The sequence below is a fragment of the Natrix helvetica genome, assembly GCF_964273705.1.
Source record: "Natrix helvetica genome assembly, chromosome: 3".
Taxonomy (NCBI): Eukaryota; Metazoa; Chordata; class Lepidosauria; order Squamata; family Natricidae; genus Natrix; species Natrix helvetica.
Genome location: NC_138549.1, coordinates 173603511 through 173620846, shown reverse-complemented (window position 1 = coordinate 173620846; position 17336 = coordinate 173603511). Strand labels below are relative to the sequence as shown.

The 17336-nt window shown below is 45.1% G+C and overlaps 1 protein-coding gene across 1 annotated transcript in view; it reads left to right on the top strand.

Annotated features, from left to right (window-relative positions):
- Positions 1 to 17336, top strand: part of RTEL1 (regulator of telomere elongation helicase 1) — a 157945-nt gene that overhangs the window by 42505 nt on the left and 98104 nt on the right. The window contains exons 12-15 of the mRNA XM_081949693.1: positions 2774 to 2852; positions 6039 to 6136; positions 11113 to 11168; positions 15416 to 15490. Coding sequence (XP_081805819.1) covers positions 2774 to 2852; positions 6039 to 6136; positions 11113 to 11168; positions 15416 to 15490 — 308 coding nt within the window. The remainder of the gene's footprint in view (positions 1 to 2773; positions 2853 to 6038; positions 6137 to 11112; positions 11169 to 15415; positions 15491 to 17336) is intronic.

Sequence of the window (17336 nt, the reverse complement as noted above, 5' to 3'; positions counted from 1 at the left end):
TCTGCATATGGTGTCGGACAGCCAGCCTTGACCCGATCAAGATATTCGTACCACAGGTATTGGACTTGTTGCAAACGGGCATGGACAAGGGACTAACGCCCAACTCCCTCCGCCGCCAGATTGCGGCTCTATCAACTGTGATTGGCGGCAGGCAGGGGCCGTTCCCCCGGCAAAACACCCCAGGGTCCGATCATTCCTGAAGGGCGCATTGAACCTCAGGCCGCCGGTCAAGCATCGCTACCCTACCTGGGATTTGTCTCTGGTGCTCAGGGCCCTCAAGGCTGCACCATTCGAGCCCATCCGCATGATCAGTCTCCGATTGTTGACCCTTAAAACTGTCTTCTTGGTAGCATTTACATCGGCTAGGAGGGTGTCGGAACTGGCAGCGCTGTTGGTCCGCGAGGACCTCTGCATCATCCATCCGAACAGAGTTGTTCTGCAGTTGGACCTGGTGTTCCTTCCAAAAATTAATTCTTGGTTCCACAGAGCACAAGAACTCATTCTGCCCGCAGCCTTCACATCCACAGGAGCAGCGGTGGCACCACATTGATGTTCGCAGGGCTCTCCGTTGTTATGTGAAACGCACTGCGTCATTCAGAAGGTCGGAAGCGCTGTTTGTGTCAGCCATCATCCATGGGGCAGAAGGTGTCCTCACACACCATTGGACGCTGCTTGAAAGCGTGTATCGCCCTTGCCTACGACAGTCAATCCCGACCGTTTCCCAGACGCATCACTCCCCATTCCACCAGGAGTGCTGCTACCGTGGTGGCCTGGGCCACACAGGCCTCAGTGGAAGACATCTGCAGGGCGGCGACCTGGTCATCAACGTCGCCCTTTATCAGACATTATAAAGTTGACATGTATGCCTTGGCTGAGGCTTCCTTGGGGCGGCGAGTCTTGCAGAGAGTCCTTTCACCACCTAGGGCCCCTGACTAGCCTAGCTCCTGCCCTTGACTTCATTGCTTTGGCATGTCCCGTGTTTGGATTCCCCAAGCAGCGCACAGGAGAACGACTGTTGACTTCCCTAAACGGTCCTTCTATGTGCGCTGCAAGGGGAATCCAAACCCGCCCTCAGCTTCGGCTGGTCCGGGCATTTGACCTTTGCCTACTCTTCCAATCGTTGGTTTACTTACCTCTTAACTATTGCATTCTGTGACATTTGTTCCATCTCTTAGATCGTCTGAGCCTTTGTACAAAACTGAATTACCCCCGTCAGAGGAGGCGTGGTCAACAATTACGTAACTCAGTCTTTAGGCTAATGGACAAAGTTAACCCATGCTTGCTTGGATTCCCCTCGCAGCGCACATAGAAGGACCGTTCAGGTAAGTCAACGGTCTTTTCCTTGTGGAGTTTAGCCCAAATAATCCGATACTGGTAGTCCTCGCTTAACACCCACTCATTCAGCAACTGTTCAAAGATACGACGATACTAAACAAGGGAGACTTACAACAGGCCCTCATATTATGGCTCTTGCAGTGTTCACAGGGTCATGTGATTGTGACTGAGGCACAATTGTGATTCCAGAGTGTCCTGCAGTCATATGATCATCACTTCCGATCTTCACTACAAGCTTCTAACAAGCGGTCAATTGGAAAGCCTGCAGGAAGTCACAGATGCTGATCATGTGACTGCAGGAGACTGCAACCACCTAGGATTCACCTAACAATGGCAACTGGAACTGCCAGAACCTCTGTTGTAAGTCAGTGCAGTCATATGACATTGTACCGTATGATCACATGGCTTAGTTCCCTGCCCCGGTTACCATCGGTAAGGGAGGTCAACCTGTTCCAAACTTTGAGCAGTGTTCAGTTTGCATTTTTGATCTGACCATTTTAGGATTTGATGGCGTGAAGGTTTGAACTACATGTAGTTTAAAATGAAGTTGGAAACCTCGCAGAATCATTTAGATAAGAAGGGCGGCATCAGCCACAAGAAATCGGGAGCCAGGGTTAAGTCCAAAGTGAACACAAAATGAGTTTATTCCATGCTACCTCTAAACAAGAATCTGAACTAAGTGTTGTGGTCCGCCAGCAGAGCTGGCAGCAGATTCAGACAGTGAGGAGGTTGGGGAGGAACATGGGCCAGTCCTGGGGTCTGGGGAAGGCTCGGATGAGGGCTCTGTGTCGGAGTCAGGGAGGGGGCCAGGGCCGTCTGACAGTTACCAGCTGCCTTCAGAGTCAGACATCAGTGAGGCAGAAGAACAGCTGGAGCCTGTTCCCAGTGAGCACATGAGCAGAGTTGCCAGATGAAGGGAACAGCTAAAGAACGGGTCAACTTGGGAGTAAGGCCACAGGTGGTCAGTGAATGGCCCCTCCCAGAGGGAATAGAAGAGGAGCGAAAGGGGAGTGGAGTTTGCAGGAGACCATTAGTTCATTCCTGCGTTCTTGCCAAGTATTGTGGCGTCTGAAAGATATCGGCCTGGCCTCTCTCCAAGCCTGATCAAGGTCGGTAATTGTGAACGATCTTGAAAGACTTTGGGAGAGGAAAGACTTTGCTGGAGAGGAATTCACTGTAAATTAAATAAAAGGGATTTATCAGGATGAGGACAAGGATTCGTGCTGCTGGGGAAGCTTAGCTCAGAACACTAATAGGTGGTTCAAGGCAAATTGGTGGTAGATTAAGAGTCAACGGAATTGAAGGAGGACTGGACTTGGATCTCTTGTGGACAAGAAGGGACTCCGAACTGATGACAAACTTGACCCCCTCCTCCCAGGTCAGCATCCGTTGGTAATCAAATTAAATTTTGCCCCCTTTTCCTTTATGTGCCTTAAAGGGATTCTCCTGCAGCTGGAAAGCGCTATTGACGATGTAGACTTACCATCAGGTAAAAGCGGATTCACGGCAGATGGAAGGTATGTTCCAATTTTAAAAGCAAAAACAAATCTCTTCCAACTTGGTCTTACTGTCATCTTTATTTTTTGCATGCTTCTCTTTTGACCCGCTTGTTCCAACCACAATTGGGACCCAAAAATTCCTCGCTAAGCAAGGCATCACGACCTTTTTTGCTGCAGTCATTAAGTGCATCACTACGTTTGATAGGCAAGATGTCATGTGATTGCAACTTGCAGCTTTCCCGGCCATCTTCCGTGCAGCTCCACTCGCGCAAGAGAGAAGATAAGCCTATCTCTCGCGTGGCCCGGTTCCAAATAGACCGTGGCCCCGGGGTTGTGGCCCCCCCTGATCTAGAATTTGATGTGGAACCCTGCAGTCATATTGAGGGGAGGATACTCTGCCCCATAGTACTACCTACCTTTGATGCTAAGGCCTAAGAGAAATTGGAGAACTCGAGGTAAAGAACAACCACAATACTAAGAGCGATATAAAGCAGGGGTACATTCCTTCCCAGCTCACATACGCCAGGCTGAAGACCAGATGTAATTCTGAGCAGCTCCAGGCAGTGGGTCTCAAGTGGGACCGATTCCTCTTTTGGGGAACTCCTGCTAATGAGCAGATCTGCCATCTTAGTAAAAACGAGCTTGCTTAGGCATACATGAGACTTTAAGGTGCTCATTTCGACTCTTCCTCTCCTTTCATATAAAAGAAAGCACCAAATGTCCCTTCTCTCTCCTTATCATCCCAGTTTGAGTGCCATGGAAGGAAGGATGCTGCACTTCTTAGATCTCTAATGAAGCACATTTAATAATTAAAGCCAGAGCATGCTTTCCTTGGCATTTGAGGAAACTGAAATACTGTAATACAAGAAAGACAAGTCTGTCTGTCTGTCTGTCTGTCTGTCTGTCTGTCTGTCTGTCTCTCTATCTCTCTCTCTCTTTCTCTCTCTCTCTCTCTCTCTCTCTCTATCTATCTATCTATCTATCTATCTATCTCTACCTGTCTAATCTATTTATTAAATGTATTTTATTATTAATAAAAATTTGAGGAGACTGCACTGCTTATGATATAATGAAAATAGAAATATAAGAACCATTATCAATATAAAAATGGGTTAAAATGGTGGGATCCTTGGTGATGTTGGATAACCACTTGTCTGAAATGGTATAGGGTTTCTTGCCTAGGCAGGAGGTTGGACTAGAAAACCTCCAAGGTCCCTTCCAATTCTATTATTCTATTCTACTCTACTCTACTCTACTCTATTGGTGCTCTCTGAACTTGGTTGTTTTCTCGCAGACGTTTCATTACCCAACTAAGCAACATCATCCATGATAGAAGGGTGGTTTAGCAGGGAGGAGGAGGAGAAGAAGTGGGAAGGGGAGAGAGAGAGAGAGGAGAAGGACTGGAATCCTTGGTGCTGTCTGAGCTTGGTTGTTTTCTTGCAGACATTTCATTACCCAACTAGGTAACATCTTCAGTGCATTGATGATGTTACTAGCTGGGTAAGGAAACATCTGCAAGGCAACAACCAGGTTCACAGAGCACCAAGGGACCTTGCGGTTGAAACCTGAGCTACAAATATATCTCTTCCATCAGATTAAAATGACAAGTTATTAAATGCAGAGTTAAGAGATTCTAGGTAGGCAGCAGAGACGGTGCCTTCTCGGTCGCTTCACCAACCACTCCAGCCTGCAGCGGCAGAATCAGGTTTTAAGTCCCTTTCTGAAGACCAAGGCGATGGAGGTTGATCTCACCGCCGGCAGCAAGATGTTCCAAAAGAGCAGGGCCCCCGGTAGAGAGGGGTCTCCCCCTAGACCTCACCAGCCAAAATTCCTAGGATGATGGGGTTTGTAGTCAGCTGGTTTTGCCAGAACCATCATCCTATGCTGCCTTCCCTTCAGCAACTCCGGGGAATGGCTGCTGTCCTCCTCCTCCACATGTCACCCTCACAAAAACCTGTGATTTAGGTTAGGCTGAAACATTTGTGTCGTAAACACATCGACTTCCCTATTGTCAAATGAGGAAATTATTTCAGAACAGTTTGTTTCAAGACGAGGACGCACCGTTGATCTCCGCAGGTAAACCTGGGATAAGCTGTTGCAGAATGAGGCTCAGCTTTCTGCTAACTTATACTTCCAACGAGGCATGGAGCTATAAAACATACTATTTTGTCTTCTCCCCCCCCCCTACCCCCTTTCGACTCGACTCCAATGTCAAGTGTAGGTGGCAGAGTGATGATTTATGGCAAGTTAAAAAAAAAAGAGAGATACCGTATTTTTCGGAGTATAAGATGCACCAAGGTTTTGAAGAGGCAAATATTTTTTAAAAAGTTTTTGCACTCTGGAGACCTCCCCAAAAGAGCCCGTTTTTCGCGAAAACGGGCCTGGTTTTTTTGTCAAAAAAATGGGGGCATGAATAGCCTTTAGGAGGCTTGTAGAGTGCCCCCCCCCCCATGAGCAAAAACCACCCATTTTTCATCAGAAAAAGGGCATGCATAGCTGGCCTGGCTCAACCAAGACCCACCTATTTCAAGTAGCTGGCCTGGCTCAACCATAGTTCGTTCACACTGCTCCTGACGGGTTTTTTAATTTTGTGATTTTTGGAATTTTAGGGGATTTTAAATTGTGTTTTAACTGTCTTTATTTATCTTCCTACCTCCTCCTTGTACATGTATTCGTTTATTTTGTGTGTGTATTGTCCATATTGTTCTTATGTGTTTTATTGTACGCCGCCCCGAGTCCTTCGGGAGAGGGTGCGGCTAAGAAATAATTTATTATTATTATTATTATTATTATTATTATTATTATTATTATTATTATTATTATTATTATTATTATTGAATGCTGAGGCCTGGGGGGACGGGGGACAAAAACGAGCAAAAAACAACCTGTTTTTCACTCATTTTTACCCTCCCCAGCCCCCAGGAACACTCTGGAAGCCTCTTAAAGGCTATGCACTGTCATTTTTGCAGAGAGGGTTTTCGGGAGGCCAAAAATGCTGTGTTCTGTGTATAAGATGCACCCAGATTTTCAGCCTCTTTTTTTGAGGGAAAAAGGTGCATCTTATACCCCCAAAAATACGGTAATCGGATTTTGTAAGGGAAGAATAACAGCATGCTTTTCATCCTACAGGGAAAGGAAGGCTGTTTCCTTTCAGGATGTACTAAAAATACTTTCTTAACAATATGTTTCTGCTTGAATCTCTAGCTACATATTTGGGTTGTTTGCAAAGGCTCAAATCACATTCCAAACCCAGAATTCTCTCCTTGAATCCCTGGAACAAATTACGCAGCATTTAGCTGGCCGTAAGTATACACCCCAGTTTTACAGGGGAAAAGATGTCTTGCAGAGGATGCGGAAATGGAATAATAATGACGGTTGCAGTGTCCCGGGGTCACGTGGTCACCTTTTACGACCTTCTGACAAGCCAGGCCAATGAGGAAGCCAGATTCACTTACCAGTTGTGTTACTAACTTAACCACTTACGTGATTTAGTTAACAGGTGTGGCAAGGAAGGTCGTAAAATGGGGCCAAATTCACTTAACAAATGCCTCACGTGGCAGCAGAAATTTTGGGCTCAGTTGTGGCCATAAGTTGAGGATTACTTCTATTTACTAGAAAGAGTGCAGAGAAGAGCAACAAAGAGGATTAGGGGACTGGAGACTAAAACATATGAAGAATGGTTGCAGGAACTGGGTATGTTTAGCTTAAGAGAAAGAAGGACTAGGGGAGACATGATAGCAGTCTTCCAAAATCTCAGGGGTTGCCACAAAGAAGAGGGAGTCAAGCTATTCTCCAAGGCACCTGAGGGCAGGACAAGAAGCAATGGGTGGAAACTAATCAAGGAGAGAAGCAACCTAGAACTAAGGAGAAACTTCCGGACAGTGAGAACAATTAATCGGTGGAAAAGAAATTGCCTCCAGAAGCTGTGAATGCCCCAACACTGGAAGTCTTTAAGAAGATGTTGGATAGCCATTTGTCTGGAATGGTATAGGGTTTCCTGCCTAGGCAGGGGGTTGGACTAGAAGACCTCCAAGGTCCCTTCCAACTCTGCTATTGTATTGTATTGAGGAGAAATTTCCTGACAGTTAGAACAATTAATCAGTGGAACAGAAGTTGCCTCCAGAAGTTGTGAATGCCCCAACACTGGAAGTCTTTAAGAAGATGCTGGATAGCCATTTGTCTCAAATGGTATAGGATTTCCTGCCTAGGCAGGGGGTTGGACTAGAAGACCTCCAAGGTCCCTTCCAACTCTGTTGTTCTATTCTACTACCCACCCAGCTGTGTTCTGCACCAGTTGAAGTTTGCTACTGCTCTTCAGGGCGGCCCCATGGAGAGCACATTGCAGCAATCTAAGCAAGAGGTTGCAAGAGGACAAGGAGGAAGGTCCAGAAATGGGCCGAAGCTGATTGATTCGCTAACTTGGACTGTGTTGGATCAAGGTAGCCTGGCATTTTTTTTAGCAATTACATTGATATGTCAATCATCTTAATTATTAGAATGCTAGAATACAATAGAGCCGGAAGGGACCTTGGAGGTCTTCTAGTCCAGCCCATTGCTCAAGCAAGAGGAGCTATCCCCGTGATGGTGAACCTATGGCACGCGTGCCACAGCTGGCACGTGGAGCCATTTCTGAGGGCACGCGCGGCGTTGCCCTGTCAGCTGCAGCGCGCAAGTTGATTTCCGGCCTTGATTTTCGGCCGTTTTTCCCTGAAGCATCCGGAGGGCGAAAAACAACCCAACGTGCAAACTGGAAGTCCATTTCCGAACGTCCAGTTTGCGTGTTGGGGCGTTTTTCGCCTTCAGGAGGCTTTCCTGAAGCCTGCGGAGGGCAAAAAATGGCCCAGCGCACCTCTTAGAAGTCCAGAGCTTCAGTGAGGCCTGCACACATGCGTGGGGGTATTCTGCATGCATGCGCGGGGCATTGCATTATGGGTGTGGGCACACACACACACACACATGCGATCCCCCCATGCTCCCCCATGCTTTTGGCACGCCTGGACAAAAATGTTAGCCATCACTGACCTATACTATTTCAGATAAGTGGCTATCTAGTTTCTTCTTTAAAACCTCCATTGATGAAGCACCCACGATTTCTGAAGGCAAGCTAATTTTTATTTAATATTTATCTTAAATGGGAGCTCTGTTGCTATGAGTGTTAGACAGGTAGTCCTCCACGTACGACCACAACTGAGCCCAAAATGTCTTGTTGTTCAATGAGACGTTTGTTAAGTGGATTTGGCCCCATTTTACGACTTTTCTTGCCACAGTGTTTAAGTGAATCCCTGCAGTTTTTAAGTTAGTCACATGGTTGTTAAGTGAATCTGGCTTCCTCATTGCCTTAGCTCGTCAGAAGGTCGTGAAATGGGATTACGTGACTCCGGGGTACTGCAACCGTCATAAATAGGAACCCGTTGCCAAAAGTCTGATTTTTTCATCCCGTGACTTTGGGGATACTGCAACCGTCGTGAGTGTGGAAAACAGCTGTAAGTCACTTTTTTCACGAGTTGTAGCTTCAAACGGTCACTAAATGAACTGTTGTAAGTCGAGGATTGCCTGTACTGAGCTGAATTTGAAACTGCCCAGGAATTATGGCTGGTATAAACAAGGCCATAACAATAATGGAATTGGCTGCTTTGATAACATGATGGTAAGGGATATTACCATCATGAGCCACCATGTGGGACACGGTGGCTCAGTGGCTAGGACTCTGAGCTTGTCGATCAAAAATGTCGGCAGTTGGGTGGTTTGAATCCCTAGCGCCACGTAACAGCGTGAGCTCCGTGACTTGTCCCAGCTTCTGCCAACCTAGCAGTTCACAAGCATGTTAAAAATGCAAGTAGAAAAATAGGAACCACCTTTGGTGGGAAGGTAACAGCGTTCCATGCGCCTTTGGCGTTGAGTCATGCCAGCCACATGACCACAGAGACATCTTCGGACAGTGCTGGCTCTTCGGCTTCGAAACGGAGATGAGCACTGGCCCCTAGAGTCGGGAACGACTAGCACATGTGTGCGAGGGGAACCTTTACCTTTAAAGGATATTGGCTCTGTAAAATGGCCAGATTGGAGTTAGACCAGAAGTCCCCCAATACCTGGTCTGTGGATTGGCACCGGGCTGTGGTATGCCAGAAACCACACAAACAAGGGGAGCACAAACAAGGGGAGCCCCAACCATGGGATGCAGGCAGCACATGAAACCATGCCCCCCTCCAGTCCATGGAAAAACCTTCCCGTGGAATTAATCCCTGGTGCCCAAAAGGTTGGGAGCTATTGACTTAGACAAAACCTTTAAGCATCTTATGATCCCCCTTTCATCCTTTTAGCTTCTCTCTCTCCTTGTTAAAATGCTCCCCAAATCAGGTTAAATCTAATTAAAAATCTAAAGGTGTCTTAAAAGCATACACAGCCACAATCGGCCACATCTGCCAGTGGAACAATTAAAAGTTGTTTTTTAAAAAAATAATCTGTCCATTAATGACGGATCATTTTGAAACCATTTCTATGGAATATGCTAAGCGTTTCTGACAGGTTTCGACCTGCTAAATCCAATTTTCTGTTTCCAGATAATCCACTTAAGTACTCCTCTTAAAATCGAGAGTAAACAAAACTGTTCAGAGGCATTTGGTCACACACATATGCGTGTGAAGAAGTTTAACCCAAAAACCTTCGAGATGCATACATTAAAATTAACTCGATTAATTTGATTCCCACATTGGCCGTAGGGTGAACCCTGTCAAGTGTGAATACAGTATCTGAGTCATCTCAAATTAGCAAGAAATTGTAAAAATATTCTGGAGCAGTTCCTCTGTAACCTTTCAACTATTGGAATTGCAAAGTGATGAGTCTGTTTCCATTTTTAAGGATACTTGTGTTTTGTCTCCGTCCCCCCCACTTTGCTGGTTACCTAATGTCTGTTGTGACTTCCCATATCATTTAATTGCATGATTGAATGATGTATTGTTGTTACACATGCTCCCCACTTCACCTTAGGGTCACAAACCCTGTGTGTGGTCATTAGCCACACTTGAATCATGTTCAACAGAAGACTGAGGCACAACTGTTTTTTTTGGGGGGGGGGAAGACCCGGAGAACCAGTAAATTTAAAATAACACAAAATTTTACTGGTCAGTCAATCAGAATAGAGCTGGAAGGGGCCTTGGAGGTCTTCTAGTCCAACTCCCGTCTCAAGCAGGAGAGTTACTTTTTCTTTTCTCTCGCTCGCTTCTTCCTTTTCCTATTTCCTTTTTTAAGTAGGTGTCATGATTAGAAGTTAGATAAGAAAGAAAGGGAAAGGTTTTTTTTTAAATAAAGAGTGATGTGATCAAAAGCTAGAATAAGTGATAGAAACGAGAAAAGGGGGAGTAAAGCTTTTATATAACAAAATGAAAGTAATAACGAGAAAATGTGGAATAATTGAATAATGAGACTATACATTACTATAAGTAAGCATTATTATTAGAAATATATAAGCGGGTTGAATGTTTGTTTGTTTGTTTGTTTGTTTTATTGGATTTATATGCCGCCCTTCTCCCAAAGGACTCAGGGCGGCGTACAACATTAAAAAACACATATCACAAAAATGCAAGATTATGATCAATTTGATTAGTTTTATTTGTATTAGAATGTATAACACTGAGGTGCCACCAGGGTGGGCTCTGGCTGGCATTACTGCCGGTTTGCTGATGCGCATGCTTCATGCGCTGGATGTGCAGTTCAATGGAAATTGTTCAGACAGCTTGCCTCCAGAAGTTGTGAATGCCCCAACACTGGAAGTCTTTAAGAAGATGTTGGATAGCCATTTGTCTGAAACGGTATAGGGTTTCCTGCCTAGGCAGGGGATTGGACTAGAAGACCTCCAAGGTCCCTTCCAACTCTACTATTGTATTGTATTGTATTGTTCTGCACATACATCTGAAGACGTCTCCGTGATCATGTTACCGGCATGACTCAACGCCAAAGGCGCACGGAATGCTGTTACCTTCCCACCAAAGTGCACCCTATTTTTCTACTTGCATTTTTTACATGCTTTCGAACTGCTAGGTTGGCAGAAGCTGGGACAAGTCATGGGAACTCACTCCGTTATGCGGCGCTAGGGATTCGAACTGCCGAACTGCCGACCTTTCTGATTGACAAGCTCAGCATCTTAGCCACTGAGCCACTTACTCTCGTATGTTTGGTAGTGAATAACAAAAGAGAAGCAGTATATTCAATGAACCTTTGTCATGTGCATGTTTTTTTTTTGGATATATAGAAATACTATTTTCATACTTGTTTATTCTAGGTTCTGGGATATTCACTAACACCGCGGGACTGCATAAATTTGCAGATGTAATTCAGGTAAACTTTTAGTTCTTGAATTAAATATATAAAATAAAATAAATATATTTATTATTGGTGTTCATCATTCTCCTAACCACCACTAGATGGGTCTCCAGGCTCTACTTTACACTGAATTAATCAGGCCAAAAAATACACTGTTTGGTCAGAAAGAATTCGACCAAAATTATTACACTAGTATTCTTCATACTCAGCAATCTTAAGATGTCTGTCTGCACTTCCAATATGTCCTGGCTAAGGATTCCGGGAGTTGAAATCAACACATCTTAAAATTGCTGAGTGCTTTAGACTCTATGGCAGGGGTGTCCAAACTTGGGAACTTTAAGACTTGTGGACTTCAACTCCCAGAATTCCCCAGCCAGCATCCCCCAGCCACAAGTCTTAAAGTTCTCAAGTTTGGACACCCCTGCTCTATGGTGATATGTACTGTAACACACCCATGATTGATTAATTGATTATGTACCATCAAGTTGTTTTCAAGCCCAGTTTAGGTACATACCACAGAGATGTGTACATTAGCAAAAAACAGAAGTAGCTATTTCATTGCACCGATTAAAGGCCTGGAGACTAAAACATGAAGAACGGTTGCAGGAACTGGGTATGGTGGACTAGGAGGGACATGATAACAGGATTTCAGTATTTGAGGAGCTACCACAAAGAAGAGGCGGGTCCACCTATTTTCCAAAGCACCTGAAGGCAGAACAAGAAACAACGGATAGAAACTAATCAAGGGGAGAAGCAACCTGGAATTAAGGAGAAATTTCCTGACAGTGAGAACAATTAACCAGTGGAACAACTTGCCTCCAGAAGTTGTGAATTCTCCAACACTGGGGTTTTTTAAGAAGAGACTGGACAGCCATTGTCTGACGTGGCATAGGGTCTCTTGAGCAAAGGGTTGGAGTAGAAGACCTTCAAGGTCCCTTCCATCTCTGTTCTGATTGCATTATACTTTTCCTCATCGGCAAAAAAGTCCATAGATTTTATGAACTGCATCAGCATAATTAACTGCTCAATTAGCACAATTCCTATCTTGTAATTGCATTGATAGTACAGTACGTGCTTGACCTGATTCTCAAATTAACCCATTTTCTAGGCCTTGCACAGTTCATTAAAATCTAAACTCATTAAACAGGCAGAAGTACAGCCAGGCCTCATTTAACATCCTCTTGTAAAGCAACCATTGAGTCATCGCAGTGGTGGCCATCGCAATACACACACACACACACACACACACACACACCATAGTCATGTCGTCACAATTCAGGGGCTTGCCATCCACTTGGAGTTGCAACATTGCGTTGTTCCATAGTCACATGATCGCTTTTTACAGATCTTCGTTTTCTGACCAGCAAAGTCATTGGGGAAGCCGGCTGGAGGTCTCAATTTGCAATCCCATAACTGTGGGACGCTGCCATCGCACAGGATTTTCCTAACGGCGGCAGGTGGGAGTGGCACAACCGCAATCATAAGTCAGTCACGGCATGTTTTACCCTATGACTGCGCTGGAGTGCCCGGTTCCAATTACAGGTAGTCCTCAACTTACAACTGTTCATTTAGTGACCACTGGAAGTTACGACATCACTGAAAAAAAGTGACGACCATTTTTCACGCTGACAGCCATTACAGTATCTTCATGGTCACGTGACCAAAATTCAGACGCTTGGCAACTGGTTCATATTTACGACCGTTGCCGCGTCCCCTGGATCATGTGATTTCCCCCTTTGCGATCTTCTGATAAGCAAAGTCAATGGGGAAGCCACATTCACTTAGAAACCAGGTTATTAACTTACCGACTGCAATCATTCACTTAATAACTATGGCAAGAAAAGTTGTAAAATGGGGGGGGGAATTCACTTAACAAATGTCTCGCTTAGCAACATAAATGTTGGGCTCAATTATGGTCGTAGGACTACCTGTATAATTGCTGAGCAAGGATTATCTCGCCAAAAACCATAACCATAGGGTTAAAACAAATTTAGCAGGTTATGGAAACAGCTACTGAACGTGGAAATAATACAATACAATAATACAATACAATAGCAGAGATGGAAGGGACCTTGGAGGTCTTCTAGTCCAACCCCCTGCCTAGGCAGGAAACCCTAGACCACTTCAGACAAATGGTTATCCAACATCTTAAAGACTTCCAGTGTTGGGGCATTCACAACTTCTGGAGGCAACTTCTGTTCCACTGGTTAATTGTTCTAACTGTCAGGAAGTTTCTCCTCAGTTCTAAGTTGCTTCTCTCCTTGATGAGTTTCCTCCCATTGCTTCTTGTCCTGCCCTCAGGTGCCTTGGAGAATAGCTTGACTTCCTCTTCTGTGGGGCAACCCCTGAGATATTGGAAGACTGCTATCATGTCTCCCCTAGTCCTTCTTTCTCTTAAGCTAAACATACCCAGTTCCTGCAACCGTTGTGACCTGGTTAAGAATCTATCTTCCTTCGGAGACTTTAATAACCTATTTTTGCATACAGTTATTTCTCTTCCGCCCTTCTGTTCTTTCAGTCACACACACACACACACACACACACACACACACACACACGCCCCAAGGGCTGCTTTGATCGTCCTCATTATCATTTTAAAACATTCCAAAATGAAAATACTAAAAGGAATAGTAAATTCGCAACCAAAGCACTAGGCAATTTCACAGCAGGGGCAAAAAATATCACCTGTTATTTGGTTCCAGCGATTTTTTACGCCATCTGTTTATATGGCCGTAAGCAGCTTATAGTCTGCAGTACGAAAAAGGTCTGTGAAAACAATCCAAGTTTGTCTCCGAATGCTTGTCAAAAATCACCCCCAAGGCTAGGAGGCGGATCTTACTTTGGCCGCAAAATAATGCTTCTTACCCAAGCTACAGCCACAGTTCAGCCCAACATTTCTGTGGCTAAAGAGAGGCATTTGTTAAGTGTGTTTTGCCCCATTTTATGACATTTGCCACCGTTGTTAAGTGAATCACTGCGTTTGGTAAGTTAGTAACCTGATCGTTAACTTGAATCTGGCTTCCCCATTGGCTGCTTCTCAGAAGTTCAGAAAAAAGTGATCACATGGCCCCGAGACACTGCAATGGTCATAAATATGAACCAGTTTCCAAGCATCTGAGGGGTTTTATTTCAAAGTTTTTTTTTTTTTTTTTTGCAAAGCATCTGAGTTTTGATAACATGATCACGGGGATGCTGCAAAGGTCATTAGGATGGTCATCAGTCACTTTTTCTAGTGCTGTTGTAACTTTGAACGTACGTCAAGGACTAGCTGTACAGAGGCATCTGTTGGAAACCCAAGAGGAACTCTTAAGATATGCCAGATGGGCCAGTAAATGGTCCCCCTTCCCCCTATGGAGGTCAGTGGGGGCTGCAAGTCTCCAACTAATCAATACAATAGCAGAGTTGGAAGGGACCTTGGAGGTCTTCTAGTCCAACCCCCTGCCTAGGCAGGAAACCCTATACCGTTTTAGACAAATGGCTATCCAACATCTTAAAGACTTCCAGTGTTGGGGCATTCACAACTTTTGGAGGCAACTTCTGTTCCACTGATTAATTGTTCTCACTGTCAGGAAGTTTCTCCTTACTTCCAGGTTGCTTCCCTCCTTGATTAGTTTCCACCCATTGCTTCTTGTCCTGCCCTCAGGTGCTTTGGAGAATAGTTTGACTCCCTCTTCTTTGTGGCAACCCCTGAGATATTGGAACACTGCTATCATGTCTCCCCTAGTCCTTCTTTCTCTTAAGCTAAACATACCCAGTTCCTGCAACCGTTGTTCATATGTTTTAGCCTCCAGTCCCCTAATCCTCTTTGTTGCTCTTCTCTGCACTCTTTCTAGAGTCTCCACATCTTTTTTACATCGTGGTGACCAAAACTGAATGCCGGATTCCAAGTGTGGCCTTACCAAGGCATTATAAAGTGGTATTAAGACTTCAAGTGATCTTGATTCTATCCCTCTGTTGATGCTGCCTAGAACCGTGTTGGCTTTTTTGGCAGCTGCTGCTCATAATCATGATGAGAAACTGATGTTAACTACCCTCAGATCACAAATAGTTTTACAATGGAATGGCTTTTACCAGAAGTCAGAAAACTCCTAAAGAAAAACATCCCTACCAATACAAGACAATATTTGTAGCATGGCTGGCTGGGGAATTCTGGGAGTTGAAGTCCACAAGTCTTAAAGTTCCCAAGTTTGGACACCCCTGCTTTACTAGAAACGTGGCTGGATTTGTCACCCATTTAATTCTAGTTTTTCCCTCTATTGTAGACTGTTTTTAATTTTGGTCCATCAGAAGGGGCGCCTGGTATAGTAGCAGACCATGTGGTATCAAAACACTATAAGGTAAGTAACGCCCTTGTAAGGCAACGATATATTCTTTAGTTGCTTTTTGCTAGAAAATTAGGGTATGATTTCTAAATCTTTGTAAGATTTCAATAGGCTAAGCAAGAATTGTTTCAAGTGGCACCTAGACTGGATGCATTACATTAAATTTAAACGGCCACTACATTTTAAGGAAATGGAAAGCATACGCTTCACAGCTCTTCGGTTTAACCACTGTGGTTTTTAAAGACTTTTTTTGTTCTACCTTTATTATTTTCGTAAATAACTGAAGATGGTGGACTTATCTAATACACCTTCCTCCTACCTATTTTCTCCAAAACAGCAATCCTCTGAGGTGGGATGGGCTAAGAGAGGGAACTGGCCCAAAGTCGCCCAGCTGGCTTTCCTTCCTAAAGCCAAACTGGAAGCCTCAGTCTCTTGGTGATTGATCCAAAGTCACCTAGTGCAGCGATGGCGAACCTTTTTTTGGCTCGTGTGCCATAAGTGGGGGGGAGCGCAGGGGGGTCATGTGCGGGCGTGCCTCACCCATAATGCAATGCGCGACCCCCGGTGTGCATGTGCGCACTACAGGCGCGATCCCCCCATTTTTACATGCTTTTTTCACCCTCCCCAGGCTCCAGAGGCTTTATAGGAGCCTGGGGAGGGCAAAAACAGCCTCCCCCGGCCCCCCTGGACACCCTCCGGAGGCGTCAGGGAAGCCTCCGGACAGTCCCTGAAGCCTTCCAAGCACTCAAAATGATCCTCCGAGCAAACTGGAAGTGACTTCCGGTTTGCTCGGAGGGCTTCAGGGACTGTCCAGAGGCTACCCTGACGCCTCCGGAGGGCGCCCGGGGGGGCTCTTTTCGCCCTTCCCAGGCTCCTATAAAGCCTCTGGAGCCTGGGGAGGGCGAAAAATGGCTTTAAAAAAGGGTAAACTCAGCTGGCCAGCGCGCGCATGCGCGCTGCCCAGCTGACAGGGCAGCGCCTTGCGTTCCCTGACAAATGGCTCCGCGTGCCACTTGTGGCACGCGTGCCATTGGTTCGCCGTCACTGACCTAGTGGCTTTCATGCCTAAGGCAGGATTAGAATTCCGAGCCTCCTGATGATTGGTTGAAGATCACCCTGCAATTTTCAGGCCTAATGTGGGACTAGAACTCACTGTTTCCTGGTTTCTAGCCTGGTCCCTTAGCTACTACCTAGACAGAATTGACTGTTAGTTACTCTTTTCTAAACTGCAATCCATCTGTTTCTTTCTTCTTTTTTTTTAAACCCAATTTTTTATTAGTTTTACAGAATTTTAAGGAGAAAGGGTAATCGGTAAAGTTACAAATTTTGACAGCCACATCATGCAGGAAATGGTACTCCCCCCGGTTCTCATAACTTTCACTTGTTAATAATCCATCGTGTTTCTTGACAACCCGTACACATATACAGTCTCTGGGAAACTTTACCCAATGTGATGCCTTCCGGATACTTGATTCTATTCCAGAAGAATTTTCTTAGTTTAAACCAAAAAACCAGAAACCAATCACACTGAAGCAGAAAATTGGTTCGTTGACAGAGCTGGAGGCTAAAGACAGACCCAAAGAGGGAAACGTTTACTACCACTGTTTACAGACTTAAGCAGACAGAATATGCATGTTATTGGAAACAGCAATGATGTCATTGTGTGAGATGGGCAACTGCAAGCATATGTTTGTGTCCAGCATATAACACACTTAATGCAGTCTTTCGGCTTGGAGACTAAAACGTGAAGAACGGTTGCAGGATTTGGGTTTGGCTAGTCCAGAGAAAAGAAGGACTAAGGGGGGGGGGGGACGACATGAGAGCAGCATTCCAGTATTTGAGGGTCTGCCACAAAGAAGAG